General features: G+C 48.5%; 1 protein-coding gene across 1 annotated transcript; it reads left to right on the top strand.

The window, feature by feature from the left end:
• Positions 1 to 5154: 5154 nt before the first annotated feature.
• KRT9 (keratin 9) lies at positions 5155 to 11389 on the top strand. The gene is made up of 8 exons (XM_054457524.1): positions 5155 to 5875; positions 7006 to 7088; positions 7211 to 7367; positions 7639 to 7800; positions 8593 to 8718; positions 8841 to 9064; positions 9476 to 9993; positions 11073 to 11389. Exons 1-7 carry the CDS (start codon positions 5222 to 5224, stop codon positions 9951 to 9953), a joined length of 1884 nt encoding a protein of 627 aa, XP_054313499.1. The 5' UTR covers positions 5155 to 5221; the 3' UTR covers positions 9954 to 9993; positions 11073 to 11389.
• Positions 11390 to 18915: the final 7526 nt, after the last annotated feature.

Raw genomic sequence — 18915 nt, 5'->3', positions numbered from 1 at the left:
CTCTGCTAGGTGTGTTCCAGCAGACACAAGCCTGGGATGCCTAGACTCAGGTGGAGGCACATATGTGGGCCCACTCCATCCCCTCACTGTGGTCTGATAGGGTCTGGCTGGGCAGGGTGGTGGCAAGTGCCTGTTGTATGAGAAAGAATCAGTGTTGACAGACAGGTGCAGGTACCCACAGTCCTGCGCCAGTGGGCAGTGCACACCTGCCTAGATGGCTCATGGAGGCTCCAGGGGAGGAGCCGTGACTCAGCGGGTGCTCCCTCTCCCAGCAGCCGGTCACATGCTGACTCAGGTCCCTCCCTGGCCCCACCTGGGGATCAATGACAGACAGCAATGGGGAGTAAGTTGGGGGTGTGGGAGGCTGCTTGCAGGCAAGCAAGAGGACTCCCACGACCAGAGCAAAGCTGTCCTTGAGCTGTCTCCAGGTCCCCATGTCCCCAGTGGACGATACCTTTGCCTCTGGGGACACCTTGCAAGTGGAATCTTTGGTTCTCTCTCTGTCCCTCTGTCTGCCTATCTGGGTCCTTGCAGCCCCTTCTCTCCTACTCCATCCACTCCCCAAGGGGAGGGCCTGCATTTGGGACGCTGGCACTGGGTCTAGGTTGCAGCCTTGCAGCCTTGCACACTGGCTGTAGAGAGGCAGTGTTGATTCTTGCTGGGTCTCAGGTGCCGGGGTGCTGTGGGCTCCATGGTTTCCATTCCTGGTTCATTCTTTGAAGGGTTCCCATGGGAGGTGTTGAAGGTGGGGCTCAGAGGGCAGACCCTGAGCCCCGAGAGGCTGGAAGAGTGAGCCATGCCACATGACCTAGAAGAAATCACTCACTCAGGCCACGGCTGTTGGCCTTCCTCATCCCTGGCCCCATCTTGCCCAGTCTGGTTCCCATGCCAGGCAGAGAGCTTGGGAGAAGGGAAGAGATGCCGCCCCGCTGCAGCTGGAACAAGACCTCCTATCTGGACCACAGGAGCTGCAAGCACAGCAAGCTCCTCTTTGTATTGGAACAAGGCCAGATGTGGGGGGAGGAGGGCCAATGTGGCAGCGGCTGCATGTGGGCAGCAGTTGCGCATTCATCTAGGGAGCCCTCTGTCTTTTTTTTTTTTTTTTTTTTGAGACAGAGTCTCACTCTGTCACCCTGGCTGGAGTGCAGTGGTGCGATCCCTGCTCACTGCAAGCTCCGCCTCCCAAGTTCATGCCATTCTCCTGCCTCAGCCTCCCAAGTAGCTGGGACTACAGGCGCCCGCCACCACGCCCAGCTAATATTTTGTAGTTTTAGTAGAGACAGGGTTTCATCGTGTTAGCCAGGATGGTCTCGATCTCCTGACCTCATGATCTGCCCACCTCAGCCTCCCAAAGTGCTGAGATTACAGGTGGAAGCCCTCTGTCTTTATGGCCCTTGGCAACAGTGAACGAAGGGGCTTCTCATGAGGAAACTGAGGCCAACTTTGAGGACCACAGGGGAAGGGAGGGTGAAACTGGCAGGTGGCCCAGCCCTGCCTGGCTGGGGAGCTACTGCGCTCTCCACCCCACAGTGGTCCTCATGCACAGCTCTCTTTCCCTGGCAGCTGGGAGGAATTCTGAGGGACGAAGCCTGATGCTTCGGGCTGAGTGAGGCTTAGGACAGGGCTGGAAGGTGGCAAGTGGAGAAGGTGGGTGAGGACAGGGGCTGGGGTTTGGCACCAGGGCTGGAAACCAGGGCCATCTGTCAAGAGGCTTAGCTGGCCAGGGGTGCCCAGCTGGGAGCTTCTGCTGAGTCAGACGGGTCTCAGTTGTTCTTAGGATCCCCCAACACAGATACATTTGCAGATAACAGAGCAGGGTTCTGAAAGTGCCACTCTGCTGGCTCTCTCCAGGGTGGCCCATCCACAGCACCACTGACTTCCCCATCCAGCTCAGGGACCCAGGACCTAGGGCTTACATCCCAACCAGAGTGGCGGCATCAGCATGGTCATGGGGAAGAGGGTAACTTTCCAGGCCTTGGAACACATTGTGGCAGATTCTGGGCTTCCCAGCAGAGCTTGGCAAAGACCTTGAATGGTTTAAAACCATTTAAGAAAGTAGAAAGGGAATCAATTATACCCACTAGCCTTGATCTAAGAGTCTTCCCTGTATTAACTATTCATAAAATGCCTTCAGTATTCTCTGAATATTGAATAAAAGAGAATTATATTCTCTTTTAATTTTCAAAACTTAAACTACCTGTTTAATTTTTAATGTAACATATTTTGTACCACCCATTTAAAGATTTATTTAACACATTTTGGTAAATTAACTCACCTTTCATTTCAATAAATATATTTATAAAGGAAATCTTACATTACTACCAAAAAAGGAAAATCATAATCACTTGCCAGAAGCAGAAGGAAATGACATACAGAAATACTTAACTTCTAACTAGATGCTGTTACTTTCTAAAGGTTCTGAGCCCAAAGTTGACTCTCTTTTTTTGAACAGGGTGATTGACAAGTGTGGTGGGGCGTTAGAGAGGCCATAGTGTCCAAATGAGATTTCATCCTTGACTAATCAGAAGATTGAAAAATAGAAAAAGAGGCCAGGTGCAGTGGCTCATGCCTGTGATCCCAGCACTTTGGGAGGCTGAGACAGGAGGATCATTTGAGCCTAGGAGTTCAAGATCAGCCTGGGCAACATAGTGAAATCTCATGTTTATGAAAAAAAAATTAGCTGAGCATGGTGATGTGTGCCTGTAGTCCCACCTACTTGGGAGGCCGAGGCTGGAGGATGGCTTGAGCCCAGGAGGTCAAGGTTGCAGTGAGCTGTGATCATGCCACTGCATTCCAGCTTGGATGACAGCGTGAGACTCTGTCTCAAAACAAACAAACAAACAAACAAACAAACAAACATGGAAAAAGGAAATCTTCCTCCAAGTGCTTTAGTATTATTATGATTATGATGATGATTATTATTTGAGACAGAGTCTTGCTCTGTCACCCAGGCTGGAGCACAGTGGCACAGATCTCACCTCACTGCAACTTGTGCCTCCTGGGCTCAAGTGGGTCTCATGCCTCAACCTCCTGAATAGCTGGGATTACAGGTGTGCGCCACCACGCCTGGCTAATTTTTTGTATTTTTGGTAGAGACGGGGCTTTGCCACGTTGCCCAGGCTGATCTCAAACTCCTGAGCTCAGGCAATCTGCCCACCTCGGCTTCCCAAAGTGCTGGGATTACAGGCGTGGGTCACCGTGTCCGGCCACTTCAGTATTATTTAACAGTTGTTAAGCATCACTTAAAAGCCCCTCAAGAAATACTAGTCATCTATGCCGCCTACACATGCAGGCATTGCCTCTTTCAGGCCCTTGCTGACCATCCTGGCAAAGAGATTTCCTTACCTTTAGCTCCTTTTCAGCAATGAGCATCTTTCTGGAATGACTGGTGTCTTTCCTCCATCTCATTTGTGTTGGGATCCTACTCGGACCAGACGTGGCGCTGGGCACTGGGGCAAGTACGAGATGAGCAGGGGCAGGCTTAGAGGAGCTCTGGCTGCCAGCAGAGAGAGGTTTCTTCTATTTTTTCAGTAGATAAACTTTATTCTTCATCAAGTGCTTCATACAGCCATGGAGATAAGTGTGAGACACTATAACAGAGCATAGTACAAACCCAGGGGGCGAGAGTACAGGAAGACGGAGGAGGCACTCAGAGGAATCACTGAAGATGAGTAGTTTTCTGTGTAGAAAAGATGGAGAGGGACATTTCAATCAGAGGTCACTGCAAGTGCCGAGTATTCTTAGAGGGAAGAAGGGCGTTTGGGGAGCATTATATGATTTTCTAGGGGGCCTGGGGGATGGTGGGAGATGGGGCAGGAATGGAAAGATGGGGACGGGCCTAAGTGCCAGGAATGTGGACCTTATCTTGAGGGTGGAGGGAAACTGGTGAAGTGATGTTGTCAGACATGGATTAGAAAGATCATTCTGGCTGCTGTGCAGGAAGAGTCAGAGGGACATGGGAGAGCCAGGGAGGGCAGTTAGAAGCTCATGGCTAAGGTCTGGGTGAGGGTAGAGCTGACGGGGAGTTAGGGGGCTGAATGATCAGAGGCAGCCGAACATTTTTTGAGCATTTCTCACAAGTCTCTTACTAGGAGATGGACAAACTATTCATATCAACCTTTTTCAAAGGAGGAAACTGAGGCACAGAGTATTTAAGTAACTTATCAAAGTCACACAGCTCATGAGCATGGAGCTGGATGGAGCTCAGGTAGGCACACCGGAGACCAGCGTGTTCTTCACCATTCTCTTCTGGCCTTGGTGACCAGAATATACATCCAAGTTTCTGCCAGGAGCAGGGAGAAGTCACACATCTCTGTATCCCCTCCCGAGTTCTGTATGGGGTAGGCACTCAACCAAGGTCAATTCCACACTCCCTGCTGGGCCCTGCAAAAGGACCAGGACAGTCGAGCCACTTGCATTCCTGCTCAGAGGTCAGCTAGTGTCAGCACCACCTTGTTTATTTGGTCCACTTTCTTCTTCCAGCCCTTTGTGTGAACTCTGCACATTGTCCTTGAGCGCCGGCGGGCATGGTCTCGGTGCCTATCTCCATCTTTTGGCCATTCCAGTTGCCTCCTCATCAAACTGGAGTCTCCCAAGGGCAGAGCCTCAGACTCTGCAGAAAGCCTCGAGGATCCTGAGAGCAAGGACTGGTTTTCATCCATTTGGGGCTCCACAAGGGCAGGGGCTGTGCCTCCCCCTCCTCTATGATAACTCTTTAGTACCCTGGTTCCAGCTCAGCCCACAGTGGGCACAAGGTGGGAGCAAGGAGGGATGAGGGATGCAGACAGTAATGACCATCAATAGAGGAGGTGACTCTGCTCCTGGGAGTTTCTATCCCGAAGGGGCTAAGTCTCAGACCTGCTGTTGGGGCCAGCTAGAGACCAGACTCCAGGATCTAGGTCACCCCTGTGGCAGCAGAGCTGATTTATGGTGGCCCTGACAGCCTAATATCATCAAATTATCCCACACAATGGAGAGAGGCTGGGCCGCCCCCAGGCAGTCACCAAAGGACGCTGAGCCTGGGGCAGCCCGGCTGCCTCCGTATCCCAGACCTCCCTCGGGTCTGTGGGGGGAGGCTGGCACAGACCAAGGGCACGCCCAGGCGTGCCACCTTCAGCTGGGGGTATAAGTAGGCAGCCCCAGGGACAGCTCTGTACCCTGCACTTGGGAGCCAGTAGCACTCCTATCACTGCTTCTCAACCCGTGAGCTACCAGCTGTGTCATGAGCTGCAGACAGTTCTCCTCGTCCTACTTGAGCCGCAGCGGCGGGGGTGGCGGGGGCGGCCTGGGCAGCGGGGGCAGTATAAGGTCTTCCTACAGCCGCTTCAGCTCCTCAGGGGGCGGTGGAGGAGGGGGCCGATTCAGTTCTTCTAGTGGCTATGGTGGGGGAAGCTCTCGTGTCTGTGGGAGGGGAGGTGGCGGCAGTTTTGGCTACAGCTACGGTGGAGGATCTGGGGGTGGTTTTAGTGCCAGTAGTTTAGGCGGTGGCTTTGGGGGTGGTTCCAGAGGCTTTGGGGGTGGTTCCAGTGGTGCTTCTGGAGGAGGCTATAGTAGTTCTGGTGGTTTTGGAGGTGGCTTTGGTGGTGGTTCTGGAGGTGGCTTTGGTGGTGGCTATGGGGGTGGGTTTGGGGGGTTTGGGGGCTTTGGAGGTGGTGCTGGAGGTGGTGATGGTGGTATTCTGACTGCTAATGAGAAGAGCACCATGCAGGAACTCAATTTTCGGCTGGCCTCTTACTTGGATAAGGTGCAGGCTCTAGAGGATGCCAACAATGACCTGGAGAATAAGATCCAGGATTGGTATGACAAGAAGGGACCTGCTGCTACCCAGAAGAACTACTCCCCTTATTATAAAACTATTGATGATCTCAAGGACCAGGTAGGTGCAGGAAACTGTCTCTGTCTCAGTCTCATTCTTTTACATTCTTTATCTTCCGAAAAAGGTAAAATGCTAAATTCTAAGCTCAGATAATAGCCAGGGAATCCACCTTTTGGAAATGTATGCTTTCATCAGAAACAAACTTGTGTTTGGTTTCTGGGGATCCCAGGATAGGACTTTGGCCTGTGCTCTGAGTGTTCACTTCCACTTCCTCAACTTTCAGAGTTTGGGCAGAGCAGAGAGGAGACCTGGGTTAAGGTGAGCTGAGCTGGGACTGGATGTGGAACCTCCTTTAGGTCTGGTCTAAGTCAATACTCTCTCTTCCTTTGTACTTCTCCTGGGCTTCTTTAGGAGTGTATCTTGATCTTTTAAGGTATTTTGGACCTGATTGTACATGTTGGTTATTCAAGTGATGGAGAGGATCCAGAACTCTGGGAATAGAAGCTATCTATCCATCCATCCTTCCATCCATCCCTCCCTTCCTCCACCCACATGTCTATCTATCTATCCATTTATTCAGCCACTCAGTTCAGTGAGTGCCTACCCTCAGGGTTGCTCTGAGTAGACATAGTGATGTGCTAGACTTAGTTCTGGTGGAGCTCACAGTCTGGCTCTTCAATATTCTCAGTGATTCCTCTTGTTTTAACTCCTGCATGTCTCTGGATGTGCTGTTTCTTCTACTCCAAACCTCTTCCATTTATTTATTAATGTTATATCTTAGCCGTTCTTCAGGGCCCACTTCAATTGCCAGCCACCTCCTTCCTGAAGTCTTTCTTGATCTCCCATTGCCATAAGCCACCTCTCCTTTCCTTGAACTCTTTTAGGACACTTTTGACTTTGTAGTCAATGGTGGGCTCCTTGAGGAACAGGATGTCAGTAATCTCTAAATCCTACAATGCCCTTTGCAGTAGATCTTCAAATATTTGCTGAATGAATGAATGAAGGCCACACCAAACATCTTCGCTGAAGGCTGGAAGGGGTCTGTGCCATGTCCCAGCTGTTGGAAGTTCCTCATTCCTCTTGAGAATCTTCCTGGATGGAATACTCACCTCCTGTGGCTTTGCCTGGCCTCTTGCCCTCCCAGCAGTTGTCCACAGCATGATTTCATGGCTGTGTCCTTTTTTTTTCAGATTGTGGACCTGACAGTGGGCAACAACAAAACTCTTCTGGACATTGACAACACTCGCATGACACTGGATGACTTCAGGATAAAGTGAGTCCTGGTCCTCTTTTCCTCTCCTGTTGTCAGCCCTTACCCCCAAACCTCAGTGCTCCGGAGGTCCTGGTAGGGCCTGGTTCCCTCTTCATTGTTTTCTACCCCTGGCTGGTCTGCAGGTTCGAGATGGAGCAAAACCTGCGGCAAGGAGTGGATGCTGACATCAATGGCCTGCGGCAAGTGCTGGACAATCTGACCATGGAGAAGTCTGACCTGGAGATGCAGTATGAGACTCTGCAGGAGGAGCTGATGGCCCTCAAGAAGAATCATAAGGAGGTAGGGTGCTGGGGCTTATGGCTTACTGGGGAGAGGGAGGAGCAGAAATGCAGAGACAGCAGGGGAGCTTAGGAGCATTGCCTGGGAGATACCCTCTCCTTTGCTCTTGAGGACACTTTTGGCTTCTCCTTGGCATCACCTATGGTAGTGGGTGGGCTTTGGCTTCACAACTGTGTCCCCTTTTTGTACCCTGGGGAGACCAGAGGGAGAATTCTGAAAGGTGGTGCAAAGGACTTTATCCCTGACCTCATCTCCCCTTCCTCCCTGGCAGGAGATGAGTCAGCTGACTGGGCAGAACAGTGGAGATGTCAATGTGGAGATAAACGTTGCTCCTGGCAAAGATCTCACCAAGACCCTCAATGATATGCGTCAGGAGTATGAGCAGCTCATTGCTAAGAACAGAAAGGACATCGAGAATCAATATGAGACTCAGGTGAGCAGAGTGGGCTGCCCATTCATCCTCCTCCCCTCCATCTATTCATATCTCCATCCCTCCCACCTCCCATTCCTTCATCCTCCTACCTCTGCATCTCTCAGTGCAGCTGTCATTTATCCTTCTTCCAGTGGAAGTCATTCAACCATCTTCATTCACTGCATACAAACATCATTAAAAAGTAGCTTCTCAGTGCCATGTTATACGTAAAGTATTGATGTCTCAGAGGTATTGATGTCTGATATGAGCCAAACAAGACTGCTGTCCTTGAGAAGCTCACAGTTTATTAGATGTGTGTGAACAAAAGCAGAATGTGAACAATTTAATCTAATGCTATGTAATGTAAGACTATAGGAGAGGGATACAGTGTGTCTCCCATACTGTACTGAGCTCCTTGGTGGTTCCCTTCCTCCTTGAGTCTCCAGTGCCCAGCCAGAGTCTGGCACATACATGAAGGCATGGTCTGTGGTGTGTGTGTGTGTGTGTGTGTGTGTGTGTGTGTGTGTGTGTGTGTATGTTTGAAAGGTGGGGGAAGTTTGGAATAAGGTTAGATTAGAAAGATGGTTATGAGACAAAGGGTGAAGGGTCTTGCAACCTTGTTGAGAGGGAATGTCATGTTGAGAGGACTGGACAACCCTGCATGGCTGGAGGGTACCCAGAACTCAGAACGACTTGTCGTTGGCTTCAGATCAGCCTTGGCCCTGGAGGTGAAGATCCTGGTGAATGGGTCAGAATCTCACCCACTGAAGCTCCTGGCCCAGCCTGATGCTTACTGAGCCTTTGGTTTTGCAGATAACCCAGATCGAGCATGAGGTATCCAGTAGTGGTCAGGAGGTGCAGTCCAATGCCAAGGAGGTGACCCAGCTCCGGCATGGTGTCCAGGAGTTGGAGATTGAGCTGCAGTCTCAGCTCAGCAAGGTTGGTAGTTCTGCTGTAGACCCTTTGCCAAGGTGGGGCAGAGGAAGGCTTTGCAGCCCAGGAGTGGGAAGAAGAGGAGTTATGATGTAGCATCCCTCTTAAAGCCTTCTCCTAACCCTTAGAAAGCAGCTCTGGAGAAGAGCTTGGAAGACACAAAGAACCGCTACTGTGGCCAGCTGCAGATGATCCAGGAGCAGATCAGTAACTTGGAGGCCCAGATCACTGACGTCCGGCAAGAGATCGAGTGCCAGAATCAGGAATACAGCCTTCTGCTCAGTATTAAGATGCGGCTGGAGCAGGAAATCGAGACCTACCGCAACCTGCTTGAGGGAGGCCAGGAAGACTTGTAGGTGCCCCAGGATTCGGTGGAACCCCTGGGGGTCCCTAGGCCTCTGATACTACTTCTGTCCCTCTGGATAGAGGCAGCTGGGGGAAGTTCTTATACATAGGGTCTTATGGGTTGAGGACTTCTTCATCCTGGGGGCCGGGGGGACCTCAGTGCATTTGGGCTTTGGGGAAGGAGGATGGTGACACTGAGAGAAGGGGCTGCCTCCCTGCTCCAGGGAGGGGAGGGCTCCACAGTCTCAGCTGGAGGCTCTCTTCTCCCAGCTGTTGTGCTTGCCCAGACTCTGTCCTCTGCCTCCCAGGAAGGAAAACAGAAAGATTCATGTTTGGGTCCTGACTCTGTCCAGGTCCATCCTCATATATGTGTGTGTGGGCCGCTCATTTTAACTCTCTTGTTTTCTTTCTTTCTTAGTGAATCCTCCGGAGCTGGAAAAATTGGCCTTGGAGGTAGAGGAGGAAGTGGAGGCAGTTATGGAAGAGGATCCAGGGGAGGAAGTGGAGGCAGCTATGGTGGAGGAGGAAGTGGAGTTGGCTATGGTGGAGGAAGTGGGTCCAGGGGAGGAAGTGGAGGCAGCTATGGTGGAGGAAGTGGTTCTGGAGGAGGTAGTGGAGGTGGCTATGGTGGAGGAAGTGGAGGTGGCCATAGCGGAGGAAGTGGAGGTGGCCATAGTGGAGGAAGCGGGGGCAGCTATGGAGGAGGAAGTGGCTCTGGAGGAGGAAGTGGGGGTGGCTATGGTGGAGGAAGTGGGTCCAGGGGAGGAAGTGGAGGCAGCCATGGTGGAGGAAGTGGTTTTGGAGGTGAAAGTGGAGGCAGCTACGGAGGCGGTGAAGAAGGGAGTGGAAGTGGTGGCGGCTATGGAGGAGGAAGCGGAAAATCATCCCATTCCTAGTCTTCTTCCTCAAAATCTGGTGACGAAAATGAGACAAAAGGTAAGGGACAATCCTAGGTTGTGGGGTGGAGAGTCAAGGTATCACCTTTTTTTTTTTTGAGTATTTTTGAATCTCTGGGGAATACAGATTCTGAATAGAGCTAGATGTTAGGGAAATCTCTAGTGAGGTGCCAGAGACCTACCCTTGGTTCTGAATCGATCATTATTTTTGACAGAGCCTAGGATGAGGCTAGGACCAAATCTACACATGGCTGAGTCTCAGTAGTGTAGGAGATGGGTTGAAAATTGTGCATTATCATGACACACCCTATGAGGTAGGTTTTATTATAATCCCCATTTTAAGGAAAATGAGGTTCAGAGAAAATAATTTGCTCAAAGTCATACAATCACAAATGAAGGGTTCAGCTCTGTGGGGCTTCACAGCTGGTACTTTCAACCTTCATGAGGATGGGCGACCTGGATCAGCAACGGTTCAGGTGGAAAAGAGACTCAGAGATTTTAGTCAGTGGTTGGCTTGTACAAGTATTACATGATGCAACTGCCAAAAGGATGAACATAATCTAAATGTAAGAAAGACTCACACAGGTGAGTTGGTCTCTAAATCAGGGAACATTTTCCCATGTACACATTTAATTTTATAAAATAAAAATGTAATATGAAATTATAGTAAAAAGCTGGGTAATATGACTGGGAATGTTTAGCTCAGAGAAGACTTGAGGTGCCTGGGAGCTGCCCTGCAGGGTGTCTGATGTGGTTTTGTGTGTCCAGTGGCACTGCAGGGCCATGGATGTACATCTAGGAGTGAGGCTGGGGCCATCTTTTGCCTCAATATACAAATAATTGACTAACATATCTGTTGAATGGAGGGGGCTGCCTCATAAGCCCCCCATCCTCAGACTTGGGGGTGCATCCATCAGGTTTGCTGCAACAGAGATTCAGGAATTAGATGGGGACCAGTAGATTGGGAGACCCCAGGGTCCTTCCCCCTCAGGATTCTCCAGCTCTTTGAGCTCTAGTGTCCTTGCTTCGAGTTTCCCCATCTTTCCCCAAGTCCCAACCTCTCTGCTCCTGCTTACAGTCCTCCGTTCTGCCCCTCATCTCCCTTCCATCTCTCCACAGGCTTCCTTTCGTGATACTAGAGCCTCTGTAAACTTCTCCTGCTCAGCCCCATTTGAGCATCCCCAGATGGGCAGACCCCCGATGAAGCCTGCTTATTGGATCCTGACATCAGGAATAGCTGGCAACAAACCCCTGTGCCCGTTTGGGACTGAACTGACTTGGCCTGTGTGCCTCTGGCTTTCCATTGGCTTCCAACCCTGCTTGGCTTTGATGACTTCAGGGTTGGGGAGACAGACCTCTTTCCTCTCTCTGGCCTGGGGTGCTCTCACACCCCGCATGATCTTGACTATAATAAAGCTTTCCTACTGCAAATCAAACTCAGACTTCGACCCATTTGTTCTTTGGGATTAAGAAGGGATAGGGTGGGCGGGACACAGTAGCTCATGTTTGTAATCCTAGCACTTTGGGAGGCTGAGACAGGAGGATCACTTGAGGCCAGCAGTTCAAGACTAGCTTGAGCAACATAGTGAGACCTGTCTTTACAAAAAACTAAAAAAAAAAAAATTAGACAGGCATGGTTGCGGGCACCTGTGGTCCCAGCTACTCAGGAGACTGAGGTGGGAGGATTGCTTGGGCCCAGGAGTTGGAGGCTTCTGTCAGCTATGATCGCATCATTGCATTCCATCCTTGGTGACAGAGTAAAGGGATAATCAATCTGTTATAAAGAGTGTGGGTTCACTTTTCTATTAGTTAACTTTTGCTTGTAACAAAGGAACCCACATTTAGTGGCTGAAAATAATAACCATTCATTTAGTTTACAGTTTTGCAGTTTAGACTGGGAAGCTCTGTTTCCCTTTATGCATCTATGGTTCGCTGCAAGTCAGCCAGATGGCTCTTCCTCTGGTAGGTGGCTGGATGCTGGTTGGGGTGATGAGGATGAATGGGGTCTGTGACTCCCATCCTCCAGCCAACTAGCTTTAGCACGTGTTCCAAGGTAATGAGCAGAAACATGCAAGGCCTCTTGAGGTTTAGGTTCAGAAAAGTCACCTTGGCTGTATTATATTGGCCAAGCAAGTCACAACCTAGCCCAGATTCAAGAGCAGGGGAAATAGACTTCTCTTGAGGGGAGGAACTGCAAAGTCACATGGCAATGGGCATGGATATAGGGAGGGCAATAACTGAAGCAATTTTTTGCAAACGATCTACCATAGTCTATTGGCATGTCGTGTGTTAGCTATGGAGGAAAACAAGACAAAAATGATGTGGTCTTTGCTTGCAAGATTTCAACTAAAAAATATAGGCACAAATAAAGTCCTTCAAGGCAAAGTAAGGGACATTCCACAAGATATCAGCCAACAATATTCTCTAAAGATTCTGATAGTCAAAAATCCTTTTTATCACTAGGGACAAATAGCCCCCCTCAGCCTATGTACCAGACACTACAGCTGCTTATTAAGCTACCCCAAAGTATAGAGGCTTAAAATGACAAAATTCATTTTGCTCATGAATCTGCAATTTTGACAGGGCTTGGTGGGGACTGCTTGTCTCTGCCCCTCTTGGTTTCATTGCGGCTTACAGGCTGGGGGCTGGAGTCCTTTGAAGTCTTAGTCACTTACATACCTGGCCTCGCTAGGGCTCGTTGGACATCTCTCTCTATCTCTGTGGAGAGTCTCGATGTGATCCCTCCAGGACGGTAGCTTCAGGGTAGCCCGACTTCTTATATGCTGGCTCAGGGCTCCCAAGACACATGTCCCAAGTGAGAAACCACCAGAAAGAGGCTGTTTGACTTTATCACCTGGACAGGGATGTCACACAGTGCCACTTCTTCTGTAGTCACAGGCCTGCCTAGATTCAAGGGAAAGGGCATAGAACTGTGGTAGGCAGAATTCTGAGATGCTTTCCCAAGATTTCTGGCCCTGCTGTACACATATCTTCCCCCTGTTATTCGATCAAACACTAACCTAGGTGCTACTGTGAAGGGATTTTGGTAATTAAGTTCTGAAATGTGTTGACCTTGAGAGAGGGAGATTATCTGGCAGACCTGATTTCATCCATGAACCCTTTAAAATCCGAGAGTTTTGTCTGGCTGGTCACAGAAGTCAGAGATTTGAAGTCTGGGAAGATTTCAATGTGCCCTTGCTGGTTGAAGATGAAAGGGGGTCATGGAACAAGGAATGTGGATGGGCTCTAGGAGCTGAGAGCCAGGAAGAAAAAGGAGATTGCAGTCCTCCAGCTGCAAAGAACTGAAGTTTTCCAAGATCAAAGAAGAGTTTGGAAGCAGATTACCCCCAGATGAGAATTCAGATGAGAACTCAGCCTGGCTGACATCTTGATTTCACCCTTGTGATATCCTGCAGAGAGAATCCAATTACGCCTGTGGAACTGTCAGCTAATACATGGGCGCTGTTTTAAGCTGCTGAGTTTGCAGTAATTTGTTAAGCAGAAATAGAAAGCAAATACAGACCCCGTCTCTAGATGGAGGTGTGTCCATGTCACGTTGAAGAACAGCATATGCAATGGGATATATTGATGTGGTCATTTTTGGAAAACACAAATTGCCACAGGCTGGCTCAAATCACTGGCAGAGGGGTTATGTAAGAGTACACTTAGGGCATGAAGTGACACAGAAACCCAGAGGGATTCAAGATCCTGGAATTTGTGGAGATGGGAGCAGGCAGGTCATCGGTGTCTCTGGGTCAAAGGTGGCTCTAGCAAGACACCTGAGCAGTGAGAGTCTGTGATCTCTTTTCTAGTGCTCCACTGTTAATGTGCAACTGTTTAAACTGTTTACTCTCCTCTGGTTCTTTTTCTGTTACCTGCTGTCTTCCTCATCTACCATTTTACGTATCTTTTTATTTATTTATTTAATTTATTATTATCATTTTTTTTGAGATGGAGTCTCGCTCTGTCACCCAGGCTGAAGTGCAGTGGCACGATCTCAGCTCAATCCAACCTCCACCTCCCAGGTTCAAGCGATTTTCCTGCCTCAGTCTCTTGAGTAGCTGGGACTACAGGCACCTGCCACGACGCCGAGCTAATTTTTGTATTTTTAGTAAAGACAGGGGTTTCACCCTGTTGGCCAGACTGGTCTTGAACTCTTGATCTCAGGTGATCCACTTGCCTCAGCCTCCCAAAGTGCTGGGATTACAGGCGTGAGCCACAAGGTCTGGCCCATTTTATGTATCTTTTCTCTACCTCAATTTGGGAAATTCTCCACCTTGAGTCTGAAGCTCCCCGAGGGAGAGGCCAGAAACTTGCTTTTCCGAGCTCACCTGCATCTAGGGCATGGATCTATGACAGCCCTGCCACTCAGGTGTGCCCGCACAAGACTTTTTTTTTAACCATGGCATACCATTGGAGTGAAGGACTTTGATTTTGATGTATAGGAGGTGCTGAGTGGAATTTGTTATGGCAGGGAATAAGGTTAGGCAGAGATATGTGATTTTTTGAGGAAGCAATAGCGGCGGCTCTGGCAAAGACATGCAGTGCCCACCATTCATAGTTTGAGCTTCAGTTTTGGTGGCCAGAAGTGACAGCAGTGGTGCGTTCCTAGAGCAATCCTTGAATGTGATTTGGGAAATTTTTCTGTTTGCACACCCTCCAAGTTTGATTCTCTGCACATCCTGGAAAAGATGCCCAGTAGTTCCTCCTTATTTCACAGGGAATACATTTGAAGATCCTGACTGGATGCCCGAAACTGTTGATAGTACCTAGACCTATCTACACTATGCTTTTTCCTACACATTCATACTTAAGATACAGTTTACCTTATAAATTAGGCAGACCAAGAGATTAACAACAATAACTAATAAAATAGAATCATTATAACAATATACTGTAATGAAAGTTATTTGAATGTAGTCTCTCTCTTTCAAAATATCTTATCATACTGTAGATCTTAGCAACCTCAGCATATGATTTCTTTCTTTCCGTAGTAAGTTTGAACTGTCCTCTTTTCTCTTAAAGAAAGCATTTTGCTGGCTGGGCGCAGTGGCTCACGCCTGTGATCCCAGCACTTTGGGAGGCCAAGGCTGGCGGATCACCTGAGGTCGGGAGTTTGAGACCAGCCTGACCAGTATGGAGAAACCCTGTCTCTTCCAAAAATACAAAATTAGCCAGGCATGGTGGTGCATGCCTGTCATCTCAGGTACTTGGGAGGCTGAGGCAGGAGAATCGCTTGAACCTGGGAGGCAGAGGTTGAGGTGAACCGAGATCACGCCATTGCACTCCAGCCTGGGAAACAAGAGCAAAACTCCTTTTAAGAAAAAGAAAAAAGCACTTTGTGGCTTCCCTTTGGCAAATCTGAATTATCAGCATCACTGCTCTTGCACTTTGGGGTCATAATTAAGTAAAATAAGGGAACACAAGCACGGCAGTACTGCGACAGTTGATCTGACAACTGAGACAGCTTAGTACTAAGCGACGACTAGTAGGTGGGCGGTGCCTAGAGCATGGAGAGCTGGACAAAGGGACGATTCCTGTCCTGGGCTGAACAGAGGGGGGCAGTGTGAGATTTCATCATGCTCTTCAGGGCAGCACACTTTAAAACTGACAAATTGTTTATTTCTGGAATTTTCCATTTAATATTTTTGGATGACAGTTGACCACAGGTAACAGAAGCTGTGGAAAGCGAAACCATGGATAAGGGGAATGACCATACTACTTTCTCTGTAGGTGAAAGCATATTTATTCTGGTACTCTTTGTTTATTGGGATAAAGAAAAAAGAATTTCCCACAGCAGGTGCCAGGGTCAACAGTGATCTGCTTTAGAAAAGGGACACAATCTGGATCAACGACTACTGTTGGAACAATCATGTGATAAATTGTAAAATAATTCATGGCCATTCTCTAACATCTGTCCATGTTCTGCACAGAAAAAATAGGCAAGTTAACCCTAAATTTATCAATTTTTTTTTTTTGAGACAGGGTCTTTCTCTGTTGCCCAGGCCGGAGGGCAGTGGTACAATCACAGCTCACTGAAGCCTTGACCTCCCAGGTTCAAGCAATCCTCCCACCTCAGGCTCCCAAGTAGCTGGGACTACAAGTGTGTGCCACCACATCAGGCTAATTTTTGAAGTTTTTTTTTTTCTTTTTTTAACTAGAGACAGGGATCTTACTATATTTCCAGGGCTGGTCTTACATTCCTGTGTTCTCTCCCCATCTTGCCCTTCCAAAGTGCAGGGATCACAGGCATGAGCCACCACTGCGGGCCCTTCAAATCTTTCATGTGGCACTAATCTCTGTCATTCCCTGAGAGATGTAGTATTGTTGGCCCTTTTTCTAAACCACATAATCCTTACTCCATGGATCAGGAGCCATTTACTGACTATGTCTAGTCCACTCCAGACACTGGGAAATAACCACAGGATTGGCCTGGGATACCACTGGGCTCATGAGAAGCAAACTTGGGCTAAAACTCCATTTGTCATCTGATCTCTATATTGGTTAGATTCTCAATTGCAACTACCAGAAACTACTCTGGCTATTTTAGCAAGTAAGGGATTTTCAAGAGCTCTAGATACCTTAGAGAATCATTAGGAGGGCTGGAGAAACAGAATCTAGGGTGATTTTTCCAGAATCCCCCAAATCACAAAGCAGAGTGGATCTGCCAAGGGAGTTGCTGCCTCTGCCAAGACCATAAAACCACCAAGTCAGAATGGAGCCTTCTGAGTCCATTCTGCACAAATTCTGGACTCAGCTGGAGTTGCAGAGCCACGCTGCTTCTGCTGCCCATACCAGTAAGCTGGATGTCCCAGGTGAACCTCATTTCCTCACCTACCTCCCTTCTAAACCAAGCCCACATGGGTGCGTCTGACTAGTAGAACCCAAATTGCTCAGCTCATCTTAGTGGCAAGGGAGGCTGGTAAATGTAGTTTTTAGATCTGCCTGGAGAAGAATAGTGACAAGATGACGGATACAACCTACACTCACATGAGCTTCCATTCTAACTGGGGAACCACAGTATTGCTCTGCATTTTCAGAGACTGGAATTGGTTTGGAGGCACTGTCCAATCATCCCTAAAGGCCTGGGTATTTTCCTTCCCTCAGGAGACAGCTATTCTTGTAAATACCCACAGATTCCCATGGGAAGGTCAGGGTGGCAGCCCCTGCCTTCTGGACACCCAGGTTCTTGTCTGGTGTCCAGGAAGAATCAGATCACATGAACTGTTTGAAAGGTGATGAATGCAGAAGATTTTATTGAGCATAGGGTGGCTCTCAGTGGACGTATAGTGCACGCTTGTGATGTTACTGCAGGGCCCTTCCTCAAAGCCTCCCCTTCATTCAAAGTTCTCTGGGTCTATGAGCCAATTCTGATTTTGGAATTGGAATCACGGGGCTCAAGACAGGTCTCTTACTGACCTAAAGTTTTCTTTTGCGGTGGCGGGGTAGTGAATGTGGCAGATGTGGAAGACTGACTCACTCCTATCTGTTTCAACATCCTTCTAATGAGCTTTCCTATACTCAAGAGGCTGGTAATCTAAAATCTACCCTTTTCCAGACTCCCCTACAGCCATAGCTTAGGGTTTTCCAATCAGATGCACTCTGTGAGTCATGAGTTGAGTGGGGAGAGAAGTAGAGGGGGAAAAGTCAAATGCTTTTTCTTTGTGTAGGTCTGCCAGGTATACTGTATGGCCCTGGGGCCAACATGTCTGGTAGTGGCTTCCTGATTCCCAAATTTTCTGATTGTGGCAGACCAAGAGTTCCCTTGGGGTCCACTTCTGTGGTGTTAATATGGAAGCCATGCCCAGAAGCCCAATATAGAGTCTGTTTCTTCAGCCTTCTAATGATTTTGCAAGCACCTAATGCCCTGTATTAAATTTATTTCTGTTAAGAAAGTGAGATTGGTTTCTGTTACTTAAAACTGAACCCTAGCCGGGCACGGTGGCTCATGCCCATGATCCCCACAATTTAGGAGGCCAAGGCGGGCAGATACCTGAGGTCAGTAGTTTGAGACCAGGCTGGCCAACATGGTGAAACCCTGTCTGTACTAAAAATACAAAAATTAGCTGGGCATGGTGGTGGGTGCCTGTAATCCCAGCTACTCGGGAGGCTGAGGCAGGAGAATCGCTTGAATCTGGGACGCGGAGGTTGCAGTGAGCCAAGATTGCACCCCTGCACTCCAGCCTGGGCGACAGTGTGAAACTCCATCTCAAAAAACAAAAAACAAAAAACAAAAAAAACCAAAAGCAAAAAACCAAAAAACTGAACCCTGACTTGTGGTCTGCTCATGTATTTTTGTCCTAGAGACCCACCATCACAGACTCCTACAGATTTTATCCTAGGCCAGCTCTTCACCTTTGCCATGTTGTACCTGAGATGTCATCTCCATTCAAATCAGGAGGCCTAATTCAACTGCAGCATCTTTCATTCACATCCCCAGAAAACAACTGTTACTGTGTTTTTCAAAGATGCTGTGTTCCCCCTGATCTGTGTATTTCTTAAAAGCCAGAGTCTGCACAGCGCCTTCTGGGCTCTCATAGTTGGTGAATGAGTGAATGGATTCCACACGATAATTCTACCCTAACATTCCCGTCTCCCTAGGCAGTCAGATTCCTTTTTCTTTATTACAAAAAGGATTTTCTAGAAACAACTTTATTTCGAATAAGCCTTTATTGAGTTCAGTTTCTGTCATCCAACTGAGCAACCATTCTGATCCACTTCCAGATATTTAAGCTAGTAGCTGAACTTCCAATCTCTGGTGAATGCTTCCACATTAACTAAGCTGGATCAAAAATTCATTCCCAATCCCAGTCTTCACATTTCTGCTCATATAGATTAGCAGCAGCTTGAAATTCTCCTGGTGTGTAAACCTTTTTCTCTAAGCTTTGTCTTTGTAATTGGCCTCTTCCCCCAGGTATGCTGGCATCTGGCTTATTTATAATTTTGAAAGCAATAAAGGGTG

The sequence above is a fragment of the Pongo pygmaeus genome, chromosome 19 (assembly GCF_028885625.2).
Source record: "Pongo pygmaeus isolate AG05252 chromosome 19, NHGRI_mPonPyg2-v2.0_pri, whole genome shotgun sequence".
Lineage (NCBI taxonomy): Eukaryota > Metazoa > Chordata > Mammalia > Primates > Hominidae > Pongo > Pongo pygmaeus.
The sequence above is the reverse complement of the archived record's forward strand: the minus strand, read 5'-3'. Positions and strand labels throughout refer to the sequence as shown.

What these genes read in the sequence shown, in the direction of transcription:
- KRT9 (XM_054457524.1), top strand. Translation starts at nt 5,222, where the DNA reads ATGAGCTGCAGACAGTTCTCCTCGTCCTACTTGAGCCGCAGCGGCGGG. An exon ending in CTGGATGACTTCAGGATAAA is followed by an intron (nt 7,089 to 7,210) that starts GTGAGTCCTGGT and finishes GCTGGTCTGCAG; the next exon opens with GTTCGAGATGGAGCAAAACC. An exon ending in TCAAGAAGAATCATAAGGAG is followed by an intron (nt 7,368 to 7,638) that starts GTAGGGTGCTGG and finishes CCTCCCTGGCAG; the next exon opens with GAGATGAGTCAGCTGACTGG.